At 32.4% G+C, this 24,264-nt stretch overlaps 1 protein-coding gene across 2 annotated transcripts in view; it reads right to left on the bottom strand.

Moving 5' to 3' along the window:
* The window catches only part of LOC118190387 (uncharacterized), a 54,963-nt gene that overhangs the window by 12,334 nt on the left and 18,365 nt on the right, over positions 1-24,264 (bottom strand). The window contains exons 6-10 of one of the 2 annotated variants that reach the window (XM_035361084.2): positions 12,560-12,674; positions 8,435-8,550; positions 7,185-7,259; positions 4,239-4,382; positions 4,030-4,155 (exon numbers count right to left, since the gene is read on the bottom strand). In XM_035361084.2, coding sequence (XP_035216975.1) covers positions 4,030-4,155; positions 4,239-4,382; positions 7,185-7,259; positions 8,435-8,550; positions 12,560-12,674 — 576 coding nt within the window. The remainder of the gene's footprint in view (positions 1-4,029; positions 4,156-4,238; positions 4,383-7,184; positions 7,260-8,434; positions 8,551-12,559; positions 12,675-24,264) is intronic. The other variant, XM_035361085.2, reaches the window with a different exon arrangement.

Genomic DNA, 24,264 nt, shown 5'->3' with positions numbered 1-24,264 from the left:
GGCTTTCATTTGTGTTCATGTTATTCATGTGAAGAGGCTTTGACATGATTATGGCCGCATGACGAGAATTAACAGACTTTGAACGCAGAATGGTAGTTGGAGCTAGACACATGGGTCATTCCATTTCGGATATCGTTAGGGAATTCAACATTCCGAGATCCACAGTGTCAAGAGTGTGCCGAGAGTATCTAATTTCAGGCATAACATCCCACCATGGGCAGCGCAGTGGCCGACCACCTGCACTTAACGACCGAGACCAGCGACTTCTGCATAGAGTTGTCAATGTTCACAGACAAGCAACACTGCATCAAATAACCGCAGAAATCAATGTGGGACGTACGAGGGACGTGTCCGATAGGACAGTGCGGTGAAATTTGTCTTCCTTGGGCTATGCCAGCAGAAGACCGACTTGAGTGCCTTTACTGACAGCACGACATCGCCTGCAGCGACTCTCAAACTCAAAATGGCAGTCGTAAAAACAGACAAAAATTTCAGATGATTAAAATTAAGGACCTTCTGCCAATTTCGGCCAAAATTAATTACTTTTCTGCTTTTTGTTATCAGTGTTTATTTTCATGTATCTGCAAAATTATGCATCTGTAAATAAAAAAAAAAAAAAAAAAAACTGTTTATGCAATAGTTTTTTTATTATTTTTTTAATTTTTGCATAAAGAATAAGAACACCAATTACCAGTTTCCCTTTAAAAAATTAGATTGATTTTCAAACGATTTTGAAAGTTCCTTCAAACAAAACATATACTAATGATTTTTGCTATTCCTTTTACTCAAGACAATTAACTTTTACTTATTATACATAACCCACAATTTGAAGCCAATTATTATTCATACCCCACACAAAGTCTGCAACTCAATGGTAGCTTTGTGAACTGGCAAAAATGACTTTTGTTTGGCTCTCTTTACAAGCAATAAGTATTGATCTATACAAATAATCAGCAAAAATTATTATAAAAAGAAGCATTCTATAAGAACACTGAACAGTGAAATGTTGGTTAAATGTATAGCATGCAGATATAAAGCATATGCCACAAACGTGTGGTATATGCATGCAAGGGCTGCTTATTGCCCTGTGTACAGTGATAATACACCCAAATTACACTGCTCGACATTGAAAATGCAACACCACGAAGGAGTGGTCAGAAAGTGATAAAATTTTGAAAAAAGACAGAGACAGCAAGCAGCAATAAGTTATCTTTATTTCAAAATGATTAGTCAGAATACAGAGCGAGAACTGCGTCGGCTCAGTAGGATGTAAGACCACTGTGGACAGCAATGCACGAAGAAACACATCTAGGCATAGAGTCAATGAGAGTGTGGATGGTGTCTTGAGGGATGGCTCTCCATTCCCTTTCAACCATTTGCCACACTTCGTCTTCTGAACGAGGCAGGGGTAGAGTCTGCAAATGGCGTCCAATCACATCCCACACATGTTCAATTGGTGACAGGTCAGGAGAGTACAGTGGCCAGGGAAGCATCTGTATACCTTGCAAAGCATGTTGGCAGATGCGAACACTGTGTGGTCGGGCGTTATCCTGCTGAAAATTTGCATTAGGCAGCACCTGAAGGTAGGGGATTGCCACCGGCCGTAGTATGTTATCCAAGTATCATTGGGCCATCATAGTGCCCTGAATACAAACTAGAGGTGACCTGGAATCGTCGGCAATAGCACCCCAAAATATAATGCCACGTTGTCACGTGGTGGGGCATTCCACAGTTACTGCCGGATCTGTGTCCACGTCGACGCCACACACATATGCGGGAACTGTCACTGGATAAACAAAAGCGTGACTCATCTGAGAACATGATGTTTTGCCATTCTGTCATCCACATTGCTCCAGTACGGCACTATTCTAAACGTTGGCGTCTACGCTGTGGAGTCAATGGCAGTCTTCTTAACGGATGCCGTGAGTGCAGGCCACGTTCAAAAAATCGGCGCACGTGCTGACGTCACTCTGGCTGCACCTGCACCCTCCTTCTTCCCACATTTCCTTGTTCCAACCATGTTCACCATAACCAATGCACCGTGCTCGCACCCAAGTGGGTATCAGCTGCGATTTCACAGAAGGACCAACCCGCCCTTCTCAGTTCGATCACCATACCCCTCGTAAAATCGTCTATCTGTTGGAAGTGCCTTCGTTGATTGCAGCCGGGCATTCTCTCCTATTACATGTATGCTCCAGGACAAAAACCAACTTTCTTCTATAATTCACCTGGCAGAAATAACAACATGAATATTGCTCATTCTGCACGTTCCTTCTTTTATATCTTACTTCACGTGTGCCGGGGAGCTGCGCATTTCACATCATTCACATAACTCAGTGACGTGCGTCTACTTTAAAAATTTGCATAAATTTCTGACCACTCCTTCTTGGTGTTGCATTTTCAATGTTGAGCAGTGTATTAAGACTGGAAGTTCAGATAATCAGAAAGTATCATTATTTATAATATCTGTTTCAAAAACTGTTTTACTGTTTTTTTTTTTTTTTTTTTTTTTTTTTTTTTTTAAGAAACAGAACAGGAAGAAAAAAAAAAAAATGTGAGCTATTTTGCATTTTTAACTTCAATATTCTATTCTGTATATAAATTTTATTAAATGATAATCGACTTTTTGACCAACTTAAAATGCACTTGAATAATTACCAAAATTACAAAAAAAGTCATACTTCTGTTTTTCATTTTGCAAATTAATAATTCTTTTCTCCATGCAACTTATTTTTTTAATATTTTAAAATCAATATTGCTAAATGAAAACTCTACATTCATATAAGAACATTTTGACTGGAAACTTGCATTTATTTACCAATGCTACTGCCACACATTTATAATGAATCTTTCATGCAGCACAGTTGGTAGTGGAACCTGGCTACACAGTGACAAGCCCATATTCAAATCTCAAGGCATGGACATTTGTGATAGTAATGCTTTTTTTTATACACATCATTTTAAAAATATTTTTAAACTACTAATTTACTTTACTACTAAACTACTAATTTTAAAACTACAAGGTAAATTAAAATTTTGCTGAAAATTTTAATTGGAAATTGCATTTATTAATGCTAGCTATTCACAGCAAGTCTTTAAGCTACATAACAGTATGCAGCCTTATTCGGTACAGTGATTAATCAAAGCTGGCTACACAATAATGAATTCAGATTTGAATTACAGAAAAGACATGAACTTAAGTGACTAGACTTTCTGCAATGATTATTTAAAAATATGACAAGCTGATGGAGGGAAACTGGAGTATGAAACCTATAGTTTCTCTGTAATGTTTTCAGCAAAAATAAGATTGAAACAGCAAATAAATCTCGTGTTACCTTTATTAAATACACCTGCATTACATAGCAATTTCTATTTATAGCTGAATCTATAGATAAGAAGATCAAAATAAAAATATTAAGAATATCTTTTTCTTTTTCTTCTTTTTTTTTACTGAAATATGCATTAAATATCTGATTTTAACATTAAGAAATGAAAACATTAAGAAATGAAATATTAATTATATGTTTCTGCATGTTCTAATCACAAGTATTTTTTCCTAAAACCAAATGATTTGCCCAAAACCTCATAATGGTTACAAGATTACCATTCATCATAAGACAATAAGATATGGACTGTTTATCTACAGATAAGTGATTATTAAAAACATTTAAACATTAATGCATATCTGATAACAATATATAAAGTGATGTCAATTAATTTCCATGCCATTAGACAAAGCTATGTTAAGCTAGCTCAAAAATATATTGTAATTCTAGCATTATTTTTCAGAAGATTAGGCTATAAACCTATAAAACAATTTAATTTCTAAAATCGAGTTACATTAGTTTCTCATATAAAACTATAACAAATGCACAAAATTTTAAATGTTTAACAAAAAAAAAAAAAAAAAAAATTCAAATAGATTTCAAAAAATTTATAAATTATATATATATTTTTTTCATACAACTTTTTAAAAGAGCAATGTAATTCACACTCAGTTCAATTTCAATACACAAGTATTCAACCTACCTAACAGTCGTGTGGTTGTACTACCTGCTGCTATCATAGCTCCTCTTGCCATGCCTGTAGCTGGTAATTTTGTGGAAACTACTCTATGAGGACCCACTGTTCCAAGAGTATAAACATTTGATTCCCCTATAAAAGTATGTTCATCACTATTTCAATTCTACATTCATGAATTCAAGAAAGTAGTAAAAAATTAAACAGTATTTTCTTACCCTCAGTTTTAAATTTAACAAATGTTTCTTTATTATCAATCATAGCATCCACAGCTAACTTTTCACAATATTGAGCAGTTATAATGGCAATTATGGGTTGCTTTGATTGTGCAACCATGGGCATCTGTTTTACCATTTTCACATCTGTAAATGATTCACAGGTAATAAATACAATTAATATACTACAAAAATGAATTCCTGTTTACTTAACCTTATTAATAATAAAGTTTTTTCTACAGTAAACTTCAATAGCCTAATTTATATTTAATGCAGAACAATATATACAACAGCAATATAAAAAACCATGCAGTTACTCATGCTGGTAACATATGTACATACTAAATTATGCCTTGATTTACCAAACATTATTTTGAAAGGTAGGAGAAACTAATTTATAAAAAGAATGCTATTTATAAAAGTAAATTAGTAGCTATTCCAACTGCAGTTTACTGAAAACTAAAAAAATAATAATAATAATAATAAAGAGTAAAAAAACAACACTCTTGAATGTTCATGCCAAAGTAGTCTGCTATATCTAGTGCTGGGTTCTCCAATTCATTGACAATGAGCTATTGGTTGGTTGCAAGCTAAACCAAAACGGTCTTCAATATGCATATGAAGGAAATAAATGAAAGTATATTAATATACTAGCTAAGATAAAATCAATTTGAAAATTGTTACACTATTTTTAATACTATGCCAGAATTGAGAAAATTAAGTGTAAAGAGTGCCACTTTATTCTTCACTCTTAAAACACAATTGTTATTAACAGAACTATCTTTATAATAATGAATGAAGGTAAAGAAAAGAAAAAGCAAAAGAAGTTAAAAAAAAATTAAGTTGCAAATACAAAAAACTGAAATAAAATATGCTGGACTAATTTCACATCTTACTTTTAATAAAAAAATTCCACGTATAGTCCTGGAATATAAAAAAAGCTATCACATTAAAATTTCATACATAAAGGATTCCCCTCCCCTTAAAAAACTTCCAAATTCTTCATCAGCAGCAGATAGTCCTTGAATGGCTTGTCATAATAAGTATTATAATAATATGTTCATCTTTAAATACAGCCTCAATCTTTGCTTTCAGTAAACTACAGTTTCACAAATACTGAAACATTCATTCTTGGTATTTAAAAATTTGTTTTCAAGTTTGATGATTTCTTATGCTGAGAAATGTCTAACATTTCATGAATGAAAGATCGATGCTGCTATCATAGCTCCTCTTGCCATACCTATAGCTGGTAATTTTGTGGAGATCATTTAGAACTCATGAATTCTATGATTTGAAAACAATGCATAAAAGCATATTTCATTTTCTAAAATTATTTATGTGGATACATAAAAATATTACTCATTATAACAACATAATATTTCAAGCATTATTATTATTAAAAAACAGTTTAATAAGAATGTATTTCCTTTGATAATAAGTCAAGAGTGAACTATCATCATGGCACATGAAACTCAAATTTAACAAATTTAAGCACTAATTTTTCAAAATCAAATTTTAAACACCATGACAAAAAATGAATTTATATTATTTCAAATTACATTATTAATTTATATGAAATCAATTAAATGTTAAACATGTATTTACACAATGCGTATCAGCACATATTTATATAATAGATAGAACTTTTCAAATTTCTTTATATTTATTCTGCACTTTTAAAGCATATAGAAGAATTCAAATATTCTGGCTGCAAAACTCAAAAATAATATTAATATATTTGAGCATTAGTGCTATGCAATAAAGTTATGAGTAGTATACAATTAAGTTACAATAGCAACATTTAGTGCATTAAGATAAATACTTAAATTTTATTTATTTACATTCATATATGTATATAGACAACTTGTTAGACAAGTCAAATATTTTACATCAACACATAGCAATTCTAGTTAGTTTTTAAACAAGCAGATTTTTCTCAATTGAAAAAATAATAAATCAGAGAAGATTTAAACACATGAACATGAAATATCTTAAATTAACATTTCATTCAGTGGTGCATTAGATCATGCAGTCAAATTATCTAACTCAATGCATTACATTCTGTTAACAACAAAAATTGCCCAATATTAAATTCAGCCTTTGGGTAGTCTACATTTTAGGGTACCCCTTGGATTACTGCCAAGTCGTTGTTTCATTTATCACCAAGTAGTTGTTTCATTTATGGTATGGAAACCCTATTATGAAGTGATTGGATTTAATATGTGATTGCGGTGACTTTGACTGTTGGGAAAATATTTCTCAGAGCTTATTTATGTACTTAGGAAATATGTTGCTTATTTTGTGCTTTACACCTTAAAATGCCTATTGGTGGTATGACTAACCTGAAGTTTCTGTACGCTTTGGAACGAATGAGAAAGAAAACTTTGATTGACTAGTGTGTAAATGAAGATTTAAATGGCTTCCTTCCCCTACCAGTAAATTAAGCAATGAGATTTAAAAATTTGGAAACCAGAGCACATATCAACACTATGGAAGGCATGTGGGGTGTAATAAAAAGAGATTTTCGAAAGAAATGCCACTGGCAGTATAACGGATATTTTTAATTTTTACTTGTGTGAATTTATGTGGCAATGGCAGTATACAATATTTTAAACAGTTTTTGTATGCTGTTAAGGAATTCTATGTACGACACACTTAAACACACAAAAATTTCTAACTAACTATTATGTTATTTCCTTGTTTTATTTTGATTTAAAGTTTTATTGAGATTATAATTTTTTTAATGTTTTAATTATGTTTAATTGCATTATGTTTTGGATGCTATTTTACTTGAGAGGACATTGCATGTAAACAAGAATGGTGCCAAAAAATTGACATTTTTGGCCAAGGGATACCCTGAAATATATTTTTCCTCCAGCTCTTCAGTCAAAGATTAATGTTAGTGACAAATCCCAAGCAAAGTTACAAGCATATTTCTTTCTTATTTACCTTGCCCATATTCAGTATTTGAAATATCTCTCAGCTGTAATCTAATATTTTTGAGCAACTCAGGAAATTCATCTCCTAAAGAATAAGTAATGATCACATATGTATTAATTTCATCTTCCCTTATAATCCCCCATTTTTTAAAATTATTTTCTGCAGAACACTGGAAAATTATTTCATGCATAAAATAATTCTTTTTCAACTAAAGGTTTTGTTATCCAAATATGAATTAAACTAAAGTATTTTCTCCCGTTTTAATGATGGATAAAAATTTAATGCAAAGGCTCAATATAAGAGTAATGTGATATAACAGTCATACCCAGAAGACATGTACAAAAACAGATACTCTTACAATTGTAAGATTTTTTTAGAGTATGTGTTTAATTAAATAATATAAAAAATTTTTAGGCTAATTCATTTCAGATTTATGCAGTGCTAACTCTATTGCAGTGAATAATTTTTTTCACAACGAAATTACAACATGAAAATTCCAAGCTGAAAAAGAAACAAATTAAATATAAATTTTTAAGCTCATTTCCATATCCTGCTAAAACACTTGGAAAAAATAGAGAAAATAAAATACAATAAAATTACTATACAACAAATAAATATACACACTAAATCAGCCTAAAAATAAATTTCTGTCATGCATTTCAAGACATGAGTAAAGAATTAATGATCAATGATAACACAAAATACTGATTAACAATTGCAACATAAGAAGTTTTTATGAACAAATTCTAAATTATTAAATAATTGGACCTATTACAATAATGGATTTTTTATTGTTAGCATGACTTGATTACATATTAACAATACACGAAAACCAGTTTGTCATAAGCATAAAATGAAGAGCTATAAAAAAATTCAAATACTAACATTTATAAATATTAAGATACAATAACACACTGAACAAATATTAATTTAGAAGTCAAACAACAAAAAACAGCATTATATTTTCAAATTTTCACAGGACTAGTTTTGATGGTTTTACCGAACCAGCATCCTCAGCTGCAAAAGCACAAATGAACGAGATAAGATATAATGATTAGATAAGATGAGATCTAATCATTATATCTTATCTCGTTCATTTGCACTTTTGCAGCTGAGGATGCTGGTTCGGTAAAACCATCGAAACTAGTCCTGTGAAAATTTGAAAATATATCGCTGATTTTTATAGTTTGACTTCTAAATTAATATTTATAAACATATAAGAAATAAAATGATTTTCATACAATTATATTTTTGCTTACCAGTATCATTTTTTGTTGTTCTCATGTAGTTTCCATTGCTCAGACATTTAACTAAACCTCTTGCTTGCAAAGTAATAAGATGTTCTTGAGCTTCTTCATCAGAAATACTGGAAGACCTGTTTAATGCATCACATGATATGAAAATGTTATAAAATACATTATGTATGTAATACCAGAGATTTTAAATACCTCATCTAATTCCAGAGACTATTTTTAAGTCTTATATCTGATTTACAGGATGCCTGCAATTAAAGAGCTCTCTTGAAAGCCTTGAAATAAATTCTGGATAACATTCAGGCAAATTTAGTTTCAGGAAAAGAACACAAAACTTGCATTTTAAAAAAATTATAATGTTTAAATGTACATATAAAGAAAGAAATGCAGTCTGTATGCTACTACAAAGTTTTAGTATCACTAATTTCATTTTGTATGCAGACAATAGTAAACAGATGTAGAGACAGAAATTTTGCAATACATATATTTTTTTAAATTTTCAGTTTTACTGATAACTTCAGCAGATGCCTCACACATATTGCATTTATGCAGAATGATGTGTTACTCCTCCATTTAACTGGATGAAGGTACAAATTTTACAAAAAATTAGGGGAGTAAAAACACTGCTTTACTTGAGAATAAGAGCCTTCAAATATAAGACCATTCTTACATTCCTAGATAGATTCTAAGGAACATATATAGGCGAATATGAATTTTGTCTAGTAATAGTTCTGAAAAAAAGAGTCTTGATTTCTCCCCCTCCCCTTTCAGAATTTCCTTGAAACAACAGCACTATTGGCTATGGTCCAAGAACATTGTCAGTGATGCACTGTTACCTTTTTCTCTTCAGGCACATCAGTCCTTTGGATATTGCAGATAAATTGATTGCACAAATGTTGATCTATAATGACAGCAAACTTGGCAACTGAGGTAGATGAAATATTCATTTCTATTTCAATTGATATTTGTGGCCATAATCCATGTGGCACTCTTATGATAGTACCTTAGAGGCAAAAGAGGTACAGAGTGTGTTAATTATCCAATGTGACAGCCCACCAAGAGAAAGGTTTCAGTCCAGAAGTTCCAAATTAGCTATGTTGTCATCATTATATAAAAGTCATATGATATGGATAAACTCGAAATGATGCAGTTCAGAAAAAAAATACTACTATTTTTAGAATAGAGGAGGGGAAGTATCCAAATTAATATGAAGAATTAAGTGACTATTGTTAATTTAAGTTACAATTTTGATTTATACATTTTTTATCTTACATATACAGAGGCTGTTCACACACTTTTTAGATAATGTATATTGTATTCACAAAACTAAATTACATAAAATTCTTGGGTTTTAAATGTTCTATTTGACATCTCTTATTCTGAACTATCTTTCGACACCATAATTTCCAGGGTAATAATGCCTTTTGAAGTGGCAGAAGAGATATTCTATCCCATTCCTCCCGAACAGCTTTCCAGAGTCCCGTTAGGGTTTGGGGACAATGTTTGGATAATGCAGTTTTTAAAAGTCCGAAAGCACAAAAATCCATAGGTGAAACATCGGGAGATTTAGTAGGGATATCAGTGAAGGGTATGGCTTTGATACCAGTTTTTGTTCCGATTCTATTAGGAAATTTACATTGGATTGTGATGTGTGACTGCTAGCTTTGTCCTGATGGAGTCTCACAGATTGATGGCACTGTGGGTAAAGCGATGGTATTTCACTCAGAAAAATTGGTGATAAAGTATATTCCTGATAGTATTTGGAGTTAATCTTGACATTTCTTTTGCACTCTCTTTATTTTTAACTTGCCATTATAAGAAAAAACAACAACAATCATGAATCCCTTAGAAAAACTTTCTTTTGATTCTTTGAACCATTTACTTAAATTTTTTTCTCCCCTTTTATGATAATAAATAGCTCTTTGTTTGTTACAATCATTTAAATACACTCATGCTTCATCTATTGTGACAATTGTTTTCCATTTTTCTTTGGATAAGTGTTTCTCATATAGAATTCTGCAGCGTGTCCTGCATTGAGCGATATGCTTTGGAAGAAGATGATGCACATTGCGTTTTTTTGCTGTCTTAAGATTTAAATCAATATTTTTCATTTTGTTTACAGTGGACACCGAGCATTTTAATGATTTTGCAACTGTCCTTTGACTAGGGGGATTTTCTTTTAACATTAAATAACATACCTTTGCAATAGTCGAAGATGTCCGTTTTCTTCCTTGGATACTTGTTTGGAATTTTTGTCCCACTTGAGGCTCCAATTTGAAATTTTTTTCCTTTCTTGTTGATGATATTACCTATCGACACTTTAGATATCACAAAAACCATGACTCTCACATCGTTTTTGGATAATGGAGTATGCATATTTCTCTTCGGAAAGAGCGTAAATGTAGCCTTCGAACCACTGCTTTGTTAAATTCACCATTTTGAATAAAAACAAAACTTTCAAGCCATGGATGATAATTTTGACTTTTAAAAACATAGTACAATTACAATTACTTTTTTTTCAGCAAACGATTTTTTATTACCAAAATCGTCTAAAAAATGAGCGAACAGCCTCTGTATATGCACCTTATGTATAGTAACTATCTATGCGTTTTTATTTAAGTTACATATGATAATTTTACACTTAATTGTTAACTTCATTAGCATTAAATGAATTCTCAGAAAACACTTTTTAAATCATAACTTTTTGCTTAATTTTATATGCGTGTACATATATATAACTTACAAAGACAATAAAATTGTTTTAACAAAGAATATGGCATTAAAATTTCTAGAAAATTTTGCAAAGTGCAAACTCAGTATTCAAAGGTATCACAAAGAGAGATTTATCTATTTGCAATAATTTTATGTAATTACTGTGACGTATTGTTATTTGCAATAGTTTTCTAGCACCATCAGCCCAAAGGGACGAAGGACAAAAAACAGCATTCCATCTCAAAACAGCATTTTGTGTCGAATCACTATAAATGGCTGTATCACTTTTCAAATTGTTGCCACAAAATATTATCGCCCTGTATTATATTTAAAGAAATTAGATAATGAAGAATATGTATGCATGTACATATATTTATTGCAATGTGAAAAAACAATGATAGTTAGAGCCATCAAATTTTGAATAATGTAGTCCTCCACCCGAATATGCACACCTGAAAGTCCGAATCTTTAACTTCAAATTTTTATGTTATCTATTTTATACTTTATAACTTTAAAAAAATTTTGATTAGCATACTTTGAAATTATCGATTGTCACTGATTTCAAAGTGAGCAGTGGCAACACACTTAAACGAATAAAATATTTTTACCTATAGCATATGAGACTGTCTATCAGAAATTCTAAAGATATGCTGTTTTTAAATATTTTTAGCCCAAAGGGGCATTAGCCCAAATGCTCTCGAAACATGTATGTATGTGTAAATGAAAAAAAAAAAAAAAAAAAAAAAAAAAGAAAGAAAGATTCTTTGGGCATAATATAATATCTGAAAATTTTCAGATTTTTTTAAATTATATTTTTATATAATTACACAGGAAGAAGAACAAACACAATTTTCAGAGTATGTAATAAATTTGCTTGCACTAAATCAGAATGAAACAAATATAATAGTAGTTATCTAAAATAAATCAAATTTCTTAAATTACATTTTCATGGCTTTAAACATTTTTAAGAATTAGTCTTTAATTTATATTCATCACCTGTAAGATACTATTTCTACATTTCCGAAATTCAGTAAGTTTTGAGGTAAGGATATAAATTTTGTATAACAAAAGACTAGAATCAGAATCTATTATTTCACAAATAATTGTTTGCTATAGGCCAAAGAAAACAATGTATAAATATGATAATTTCACACCCTGGGGACTGCAACCTGCATGCAGTATGATCAAAAAGATGCTTGCTTTCTTATTTTATTTCCCATTAAAAAACATACATTTCATTACTTTTTGCAATTGGTTTGAAAAGAATTGAACACAATTTCGGCATTAGCAAATATCCTGAAAAGTATTAGTCACTCATTTTCAATTAAATATTATTTCTGATAATTATTTATTCAAATGTATTTTAATTAAAACATTATTTTACTTGTTGGTAGCATTTAACATTCTTAAACTACTTACTTTGCAATTGCTGACACTGATAATGAATTGGGATAAACTGCTTCAACAACATCTAAGAGCCTCTCTTGTATTACAGTAAGTTTTGAATCATTAGTTTTAACTTCAGTGGAAATAGCTAAGGGTAAAAGCACATTTTTAGTTTTCATTAAACAATATATATTACAAAAGAAAAATAAATAAATAAATAAATAAATAAAGAAGCTTTCTCTCCCTAAAATTATTAAATACTGAGTGAAATATAAAATGCATCAAAGTATTTCTTCTTTTAAAAAATCACCATCTACACAATATAACCATAAGAAAAATGACGGAAATTTTAAAATTTATCATACATTTCCTCAAAAGAGTAAGGAAATAAAACTGATTATATTTAGTGAATTCAAAACTCATTATATCACACTCAAGCTCTTTTAAATTCTCAAGCTGGAAATTATTTAATCAATTATGTTTATCAATGTATTTGCATTGTAGAGTACACGATTACTAACACATGATAGACATCATCAGTTTCCTACAAACAAATTAATAAAGCAACCTTGCAAAAACTCTAATGATGACTCACGAGAAAACAGCATTATAAATGTAAGACCACAGGAAAGAAAGAGAGAGAGAGAGGCAGCAAAACCTTTAGCACTCATTAATGAAAATTCAGTACATCTATGAACACCAAGCATTAACAAAATGCTTAACCTAACAAATACAGACAGGTATGCAACTTCCTGTAACTGTTCACCTTAATCCCAAAGCAAACTTAGTATATAAATAAGGCACACTAAATAATGGATAAAATACACACAAAAAAGTATGACTTTAAGATATAAAAATTGTTGCATTAAAGTCTTATTGCTTACTGCTATAAGCAATAAGACTTTACAGCAGTAATATTTTTAACTTAAACTCATGAAAATGCTTTTTCCATTAACTCACATGAAAATGCTTTTAGCTAAAAGTAATGTTTGATACTATACTTCATCAGGTTGTAATCTTATAACTTGAAGCACAAAAAGATATTTTTCAGGAAATAACAATCTGTACTTTAATTTAAAAAAAAAAGCCAAGAATTTCATATATTATTGCACTTTTTCAAAAAATCATTAGTACTGTCATATTTTTAAGATTTCACACATTACTCTTTTTTGGGTACAACTTTGGTATGATATTTATTAAAAAAAAATACCTTCATGTGGTGTTCTTTGATGCTAGTATACTTTCCTGCAGATTGTTACAAAGTTTTAAAAATAAAGGAATTTAGCATCATAATGAATAAGCATAACATCACAACATAACTAATAAGATCTCTGCCATCGTTTTACATAGCCTCAATCAATCCTTGATAAAGCCTGTCTAGTTTTTGGTGAAGAAGGAAGGATTTAAATTATCTATTTTTCTGTTTTCTCTCACATTTTGAAAAATTCTCATGTTATCAGTATGTGACTTCCCACCAGTCCCAGTTTCAAATAACAAAGAGCTTTAAGTAAAATATCAAGTGATACTTTACTAACTTAATGCTATTTAAAACATAAAATTGGTTGACCATTTGTATATAAAATCAAATGTTTGCAAACTTTATGATTCAATGTGAATTATAAACACTATTCGTTTTTAATTATTCTATTTTATCATACAATGAAAAATGATAACTATACGTGCTCATGCACACATTCGTTCCTATGCCTTCATTTGAAAACATTGCACTGACCACAGTACATCCTCTAGTTGTATATTTCAAATTGACAAATCTATGACTTGAGAACCATAAAATATTTAAAAGCAGCATAACTTTAGAATTCCTTAAAGAAGTCTTTTATCAGTTCTTATCAATGTTCAGTTTTCCTAATAAAATGACAAACTTTTTAATTTGTCTTTTACAGCGTTATTGAAAAAAAAATCACTTTTTCCACACTTACTCCGCATAAAACTTAATAACAAAATCACAAAATCTTTCAAAGCAAGCATATCTTTAGAACTTTCAATAGAGTATTAAGTGCTGCCATACATTTTTTCATATTTGCTGAACTAACTGCTATATTATTTCTTTAAAATTAATACATGGTAATAACATTTAGTGGATTTTATTTGAGAAATTATCCGACACAAAATTGAAATGGACACAAGATTGAAGATTGAAGCTAATAAATTTTAATTTCTTCACAATGAGATCTCGTCTTTATAATGAGCTTATTCTCATTGCATTTGGCATAATTCCAATACATTTAAAGCTTATAAATGTAGCATGTTTTTATCAATCACATCTATGTTTCAGATACCAAATCTGACAAATTTTGGATTACCTCATAACACATTTTTTCATGAAAATCTGTTCACAGCTTTGAGTAAAGTATCACTTCTGGTATATTAGTTTAAGCCAAAATCTAATATGCTGTTCCCATCAATATAAAAGTTTTAATACTAAAACAGGAATGTTTTGGATTATATTTCAACACAGTTTTTCATTAAAAATGTTTTTGGCTTAATGTATAACTTCCAACTGTCTAATTTTTAAGCTAAATCTAAGTAATTTTTTACATAAATGCAGAAAGCTGAAACACAGAAAATGGAAATTTTTGGTAGTTTCATATAAAATTATCATGGACTAAAAACTGTCACACACATACACACAAACAGATATCATTCTGAAAATAATTAAAGCACATTATGGGGACCCTAATAATTCATGTTTATTCACTGAAAACACACTGTCAAATGTTTGGACCAAAAATGCTGCTTTCTTTACCTATGTACATTTATGTCCAAATCTATCTTTACAAACCAAAAACATAATGATATTCTATGAAATATCCTATTGATGTAATCTATTTTTGTAGGGAATATGCAAAAGACAAAGTTAATTAGCATTATCCCTCCTACAATTTCTAATATGCAAATCATAACATCATCTGATGGTGAATTCAAGTGCTTTGTACAAGGTGAATACCTGAGTGAATTTCTGCAAAGAGATTTCAACGTACAAGAACTCAAATTCATGTGTTATGTTTCTGAAGTATCATTTGGAAAGTGGCGAAACAGCCTAGTAGAGCAGGGCAGATAATCACGGAAGTAGCGAGATATGTCAATATTAAACAATAGACGGTCTCTAAGTTATGGAAACATTTTCAGAATTCTGGAAATGTCATCAAGAAGCCTAGACAAATAACAACTGCTTCTCAAAGTCAATATCAGGCAATAACTGCTTCTAATAACAAGAAGTTTACTACTGAGCAACTTAATTAAAAGCTTGCAACCAAAATTGGAACTGTTATATATATCACAGCAAACTGTATACACAAGGTTTGGTGAAAAAGGACTTCATGCCAAAAAGTCAACACAATTCATCAGAAGCTATGGACCTGCAGCTGGAGGGACTTTCCCTGGCTTAGGTATAAGATTGGAAACAGCTTTCTTCTGTGTGCTGGGAAAATTATGCTCCTTTCACACTTGATTCTACAAAACAAGAAAGGCAATTGCCGACTTGCAGGAGAAATGTTTAATCATTTTATAATTGATGCCATGTGGAGCTGAGCTAGACATATGTGTATATAATAAAGCTTTCCATAATTCAAGCAGGGTGAATTCACTATTCCACTATTGTACAGCTCCAAAGTGGTAGAGTTGAACTTAATGGAAAAATTTTTGGCACACAGCTTTGCAGAAAGAAATGATGGAGAATAACTGTGGCTGAATAACTATCGCAAATGTTTCACTAAGAACACTCACAATTTCTTCAGCAGTGCTAATTGCTCAGCCATCTTTTCAATGATAGAAAGTGAGTGGTCTTGCTATATTCCACATGCTTCTCTAACTCTTTCTCATACTGGTTTATTGGGAGTTGAGGATGCTATTACAGGCACATGGAATATCCAAGATTCTCTCATACTCTGCCATTGTACCTTTCTTGTGTTTGCTTTGGCATTTTTGAAAGTTATAAGGTTTGACTTTCAAAAGTGGGTGTCTTAAGTGGGATATCTTCAAAAATATCTCCAAGCTTTTCTCTGTTATCTCAGAGTTTGTTAGCATTCACAGTTTCACCATGATTTTGAATACTTGGTACTTTGGTGATGTTATAGGTATAGGGGCTACAGCTGCTTCGATGATAACATCAGTAACAGCTTTCACTGCATCATCGACTAGCACATCATTAACAAAATCCTCTGCAAGAGAGGAGAAGAGTTTCTAGTCCACACTATCAAACATAAAACATGAGATCTTAAAACAGGATTCCTTCCTTTTCTTGGAAAAGTTACAAATATAGGAAAATGATCGCTATTGTGAGGAGAACAAATACAAGATCAAAAGCGTGAAATGTCCTTATAGGCTCATGGAAGTATGCCAAGAACCCATTATTGAAGAGACAAAGGTAACAAATGACCTTTGATCATTTCTTCTATTTGTCTATCTCAAGGATTTGTATCACTACTTCTCCAAAGTGGACTATGTCCTTTAAAGTCCCCAATAATAACAAATGGTTCTGACAGCTGCTCTATGAACTCATCCAACTCTCTCTGATTGATAGCTTCATTCAGAGGCAGATATATGGCAATTAATCCTTTTATACTAGCCTGTGTAGTAACCACTAAAGAGATGTTGCTAACAGAAGGATAGTTGATGGATAGCAAGCAAAGTGAGAAGGCCTAGAATCCATACAAACATGTTCATTAATAACATTGCCCTTTCTCATAAAAAGAATACCTCCTAAGGCTGGCTTTGCTACTAACTTTGAAAAATGTTTCCTATAAAGCAAAGCATACTGGTTGATGGACATTGATCACATTCTTGACATTCAAGAGACTCTGTTGGCTTGGAAACCATGGCAGTTCTATGAAATAAGGATGGCAATTAAGTTCAAGGTCTCATTTCAACCTCCATATCATCAGAGTTTGTACTTTCAAGTGAGCTGTGATTTCAGCTCAGGTTTTACAGTAGGACTCTTGGATTGCTTCATTGTATCATGCTGATTTTGTACGGTAATACTGTTTTCTATTGTTTATTTTAATTGCTTCTCTATTCTTTAGCACATGTATACTTGGTTTCTAATTATTCCATATTTCTGCCCTAAATCTCTCCAACAATGCTTAATTTCAGCTACATGAATTATATCAACTTTTTGCTCTAATGTTCTTTTCTTCTTTCTTCATTCTAGACGATATACATAAAAATAACAAATGCAAAACTATGCTTCGTTCGGTCCTAGCATGAACTAAGAATGATAGAAATTTTCATTCTATCAACATTATGAGATCTCTGTAACTTGATAGGTGGTTCAATCATCTCAGCATCTTTTCTTTCCTATTAGTCACTATTCGAAAATAAAAGTACTCATGAAACACAAACACTAAGATTTAATGGACTGTAACTTTATTCCTTTTAACTTCTGTTTGGATGGACACTCTCGCATCACATAGGTGCACCTCCCAGCACGCAGTCAAGAACAATAATCAGGGGCGTAGCTAGAGGGGGGCATCTGTGCCCGGGCGCAGAATCCGAGGGGCGCCAAACTGATGTTACACGACATTTTAGAATTAAATGTTTTCCATCCTTGGCAAGCAGTAGGTGGGTGCGAAATCTTCAGCTGTCCCTGGGCGCTGAAAACCCTAGCTACGACTCTGACAATAATAATGGCCGCTAGCTAACCACATTGCTGTTTCCTCTCATCGTGGTTGCCAGATCACTTCTGCCTTAACATACCGCCCGGGTTGGGCATTTGTTACATAGTTAACAACGACCAAAATTAAACAGTTTTAAATCACCATATAGTCCAAATCATATATCAGAAAATTTAAATTGATACACATGAACAAAAGCAATAAACATAATTAACCACAGAACATGAAATGCACAACATCTAAATTAAAATACAATGCATATATATAACAATTTTTTGAACTCAGGAAATATACATGAAATTATATAACATCTACTGGTAGTACAGCTAATTTAGTTATTGGTCTTTTTAAAAACCTGACTTGGTTCTTACAATACAAACTCTAACCTTTTTATCCTTACCATAAATTACCTCTTCTATTTTACCCAGTAACCAAGTTGAAGTGGGCATGTTGTCTTCTTTTACTAAAACTATAGTGCCCTTTTTAACGTTATCCTTAGAGAAATACCACTTAAATCGTTGATGTAAATGACTGGTGTAATCATTTTGCCATCTTTTCCACAAATATTGCGTTACTTTAGTAGTGCGCTGCCAGCGCTTTAAAGAACTATCAGAAAAATCAGTTAAATCAGGCTCTGTTATTGATGTTAAAGGTCGCCCGACTAGACAGTGTGCGGGTGTAAGAGCTTCTAAATCATTGGTGTCATTTGACAAAGGGGATATTGGACGTGAATTTAAAATTCCTTCAATCTGGTTCAAAATTGTAAGAAACTCCTCAAATGTAAAAATCAATCTCCCAACTGCACGCTTAAGATAAAACTTAAACGACTTAACATCTGCCTCCCAGATACCTCCAAAGTGAGAAGCCCTGGGAGGGATAAACTTCCAATGAATTCTTTCAGATGTCAAATATTTGGTTAAGAATTCATCAGGGTATTTCAACAAATTGTAGAGTCGCTTCAATTCATTGCTAGCCCCAACAAAATTTCGAGTGTTATCGCTAAATAAGGTTGCGCATTTACCCCTTCTAGAAATAAATCGCCTCAAAGCAGCAATAAATGATTCTGTAGACAAATTTGAAATGACCTCGAGGTGGACTGCACGAGTCAAGAGGCATACAAAAATTGCAACATAAATCTTGTGCACTACGCTCTTCTTTTGAGTTGTATACTTTATACCAAAAGGACCACAAAAGTCAACACCAGTATGGTTAAAGGGAAAGGATGGATTCAGTCTCTCTAATGGTAAATTTCCCATCTTTTGATCCAGCAATACTGGTTTTACTTTGGCACACGTGACACATTCTCTTACTATCTTTCTAGCAAGATTACGCCCACTTATCAGCCAAAAATTTTGTCTAACACTATGCAAGAGCGCTTGTGCTCCAGTATGAAAGTTTCAAATATGGTAGTGTAACATAATTAAATGAGTCAGTTTATGAATTTTTGGCAGGACAGCAGGGTGCTTTGTGTTAAAGGGTAAGTTAGCTTCCTGCAGTCTACCACCTACTCTAATAACTTGAGATTCATCTAGAAAGGGACATAAAAATTTTAACTGACTATTTTTACATACTTCCCTTCTCTTACTTAAGTTCTTGAATTCTTCAGGAAAGTTTTGACATTGGACTAAGGAAAGTAATTTACTTTCGCTTAACGAAACCTCATCTACTGTCAGATGACCTACTTGTTTTTCCTTGGATCTACAATTTTTTATAAATCTTAAAACATAAGCAAAAACATTAATTAATTTAGCATAACAATTAGTAATACTAAAAACATAATCCAAAAGAGAATTTTTAATTTCAAATTTACATTAGAAATAAGTTTCAGTTCGTGCACATAGTTCTCATTTGAATTTTCAAAGTTATTATTAACATTATAATTAATGACCTGTGGGTGCAGAAAATTTGGTCCTTGAAACCACAAAGAGTTGCCAGCAATAATTTCCGGGCTCAGACCACGAGAAATTAGGTCTGCGGGATTGTCTGCGGTTCTGACATGTTGCCAGCAGAAATCCTTAGTTAGCTCTTGGATACGAGCTACTATATTTGACACAAACACTTTTAGAAGATGAGGAGATGTAGCAATCCAGGCTAACACAATTGTTGAATCTGTGTACAGAATAACTTTGTCAACATATAAACTCAAAGATGTTATTACCTTACACACAAGTTTGGAAAGGAGCTCTGCTGCACACAACTCCAGACGAGGAATGGTTATTACTTTGATAGGCGATACTCGAGATTTGCTGCAAAGTAAAGTCACTTTAACTTTGCCAATTTTAGAGACACAGCGCAAGTAAATTACTCCACCATATCCAAACTTTGAAGCATCAGCAAAACAGTGGAGCTCAATTTCTTTAATTGATTCTATTAGAGTGCAACGAGGGACTTTGATTTGTCTCAACTCTGGTAGGGCCTTTTGTAATCTCTCCCATTCTTGTCGCTCTTTGAAAGGAAGTGGATCATCCCACTCTAGATGTAAAAGCCACAGCCTTTGCAGGAATATCTTAGCACGCATGATTACAGGCCCTAGGAAACCTAAAGGATCAAACAGTTAAGCAATATCTGCCAAAACCGTGCATTTTGTACAGATTTTTGACGAACTAGACACAGTAAAACTAAAAGAGTCTTCTTCTGGATTCCATCTTAAGCCCAGAGTCTTTACGGTGCTTTGTGAAGATTCTCCAAAACGATACTCTTGTTTTTCGAATGGAACTTGTTCTAAAAGAATTTTTTCGTTTGAGCACCCCTTGTGCAATTCCATTTTCGCAAATTGTAGCATGTCTATTAACTGCCGCTGCAATACTACAGCAGAGGTGACATCTTCTGCACCAGACAAAATGTCATCAACATAAAAATCGTTGAGTGTTGTTTTAGAAGCCAATGGATACTTATCCTTTTCATCTAAGGCTAACTGCTTCAACACTCTTGTTGCTAAAAAAGGCGCTGATTTTGTTCCATATGTTACCGTAAGTAATTGATAAAGTTTAGATGCATCATTCAAGGTATTTTTCCAAAGGATGCATTGAAGTTTGCGTTGCTCAGGATCTATGCGAATCTGCCGATACATTTTACATATATCAGCAGTAAAAGCCACCTTGTGTTTTCTAAATCTTAGCAAGATAGAGAACAGGTCATCTTAAACTACACCTCCATTCATCAAACAGTCGTTTAATGAAAAACCAGATGATGAAATAGCCGATGCGTCGAATACCACTTGTAACTTAGTTGTACTGCTCTCTGCTTTATAAACACCATGATGAGGCATTATGTATTTAGGAGTTTCCATCACACTCTGCATTTTTTGCATATGCCCTAACACTTCATATTCACTCATGAACTCACAATACATCCTACACATGTCAGGGGTTTTGTCTAGTCTCTTCCACAAATTATTTAACCGTTGGGAGGCTAATTGCAAAGAATCACCCAAATGAACATCTTGCCTTAATGGTAGAGTCACTACATATCTACCCTCAATATCCCTCTCATCGGTTTTCATAAAATGCTCCTCACATTCTACTTCTTCTTTATTTTTTATTTTGAGAGATTCTGTAACACCCTCAATTTCCCAAAAATACTTGATTAGCGAATTTAAGTCTTCTTCAACTTTCATAAATCCGCACTGAATCGTATTGCCTGAATTTGAACCAACATTTACACCGGTAGCAACGTATGAAAATACGGAATTTTGAAGAGTTAAATTAGAATTTCGTGGATGAATTTGATCAGCCTTCTATAATTCATAAAAGCATTCTGCACCTAACAAGGCATCTATTTTCTGGAGCTTGTTAAAATGAGGATCCGCTAGTTTGATCTTTTGCGGAAGCTGTGAAAATGAAATTTTAAAATAATTCACTGGTACCAAATCATTAATTTTAGGTACAACAAAGAATTTGAGAGCACGGTGGTAATCACGCTTGTTTGATATCACAGCAGTAAGCTTGGATTTTACCGATAGAGCTTTTCCATTTAAACATGAAATTGATATGTTAATTTTACTCCCTTTTATTCCAAGCCTATTAGCGAAATCATAGGTGAAACACGAACACTGACTTCCGCAGTCAAGTAAAGCTCGACAAGTAATAAAATTCCCGCAAGAATCTTTAACATAAATAATAGCAGTAGATAGTAATACCTCCTTCGAAATCACTTGTGAAGCAGTTACAGATGAACCAATGAATTCCAAATTGTTTATTTGGTTGCAATTAGATAACATTTCAAAACATCTGGCGTCAGCGTTTAGATTCGAGTTGTCTACTAAAGGAGGGTCAGAATTATTAGCCGGTGCTTCCTCCTTCCCCACACAACTCGCTATAGTAGCAGGTGAATGCGAAATGTCTTGATTGGGACTATGCAGTAAACTATGGTGTTTTTTCATGCATTTTGAACAGCTGAAGTCTGAACGACAGTTCTTTGCAGTATGAGTCGGATTAAAACCCAAGCAATTAAAGCATAATTTATGTTTCTTAACAAATTCAAGACGTTCACTTACAGTCATTTTCAAGAAAGAATTACATTTATACAACTTGTGAAAATTGATACTTTTACAACAAATACATTTACAATCTTGACCTTTAACATTTGACACTAAGGCAGTCACCTTTTGAATAGGTTGACCCTTTTTTGCAGTAAACACATTAGATGACTTTGACGACTGCAAAGTTCTAGCATGATTTTTTAGAAATGTAATAAGCTCAGATAATTTAGGTAACTCACTTGTTTTTTAATCTCTTTCCCACCAAAGACGAGTGGAAACATCCAATTTTTGCAGCAAAATATATGCAAGAAATGTTTCTGCGAATCCCTCTATTTTTTGGTCTAATATTTCCAAAGACCTTACACTTTCATTCACTGTGTCTACTAATTTTAAAATAGAAGACGGGCTTTCATTTTGTATGGGAGAAATTGACATGAATCACTTTATCTGGGCGAAAACCTGATCACGTTTATTGGAGTATCTCTCTTCTAAAAAATCCCAAGCAATTTTATTGTCACAAATTGTGACTGATTGAATAATTCTAGCTGCTTCGCCATGAAGCGATAACTTCAAATACAAGAGCTTTTGGGAATCCGATAATACATTATTATTATGAATGCTTGAAATGAACAGATCCCGAAAGCTTAACCAATCTTGAATATTTCCACTAAAAGACAGCAAGTTTAATTTAGGTAATTTCATACCTTGTGCACTGGTATTTTCAATCTTTACATTACTTGCATCTTTAGCACTAAATTTTGACATTTCCCATTTAACCTTAACCCACAAAGTATCAATGCTCTCTTGAACAGTTTGCTGTTCAGTTACATATTTGTCAAACTCTTTTTCATCTACTACTACAAATAATTTATCAAAAATCTCTGAACATTCATTATTAAATTTTGCACATTTATTTTCAAAAAGTTGTAACTGAAATTCATCACAAGTATATTTTTCAAAATCTGAAGTTGCTTTCGTTATACTTTAAAATTCTTTTCTTAATTAAAAATGCTTCCATAATTAATGTTAATTAATAATACCGAACATATATGAGCAAATTCACTTACCTCCGTTTGAGGTAATCCAAATGAAACCAAAATTTGTAAATCCAAACACACACTAATTTTTAATTATCTTGTTGAATGCGAAGTAACATATCACATTTTTTATCAATTTAACACTTCACCTTTAAGCTTTTTAACCAGCAAACAAACAAACAAATGTTCGAGAATAAAAGTACTCATGAAACACAAACACTAAGATTTAATGGACTGTAACTTTATTCCTTTTAACTTCTGTTTGGATGGACACTCTTGCCATCACATAGGTGCACCTCCCAGCACGCAGTCAAGAAGAATAATCAGGGGTGTAGCTAGAGGGGAGCATCTGTCCCCGGGCGCAGAATCTGAGGGGCGCCAAACTGATGTTACGACATTTTAGAATGAAATGTTTTCCATCCTTGGCAAGCAGTAGGTGGGTGCGAAATCTTCAGTTGTCCCTAGCTACGACTCTGACAATAATAATGGCCGCTAGCTAACCACGTTGCTGTTTTCTCTCATCGTGGTTGCCAGATCACTTCTGCCTTAACAGTCACTATCTTGGATTGCCTTACAACATACTAACAC

Source organism: Stegodyphus dumicola, chromosome 12, assembly GCF_044657685.1.
Source record: "Stegodyphus dumicola isolate Sdum_Otavi_A_Nest chromosome 12, ASM4465768v1".
Classification (NCBI taxonomy): Eukaryota; Metazoa; Arthropoda; class Arachnida; order Araneae; family Eresidae; genus Stegodyphus; species Stegodyphus dumicola.
Note: the sequence above shows the minus strand (reverse complement) of the source record. Positions and strands in the feature narration are given on the sequence as shown.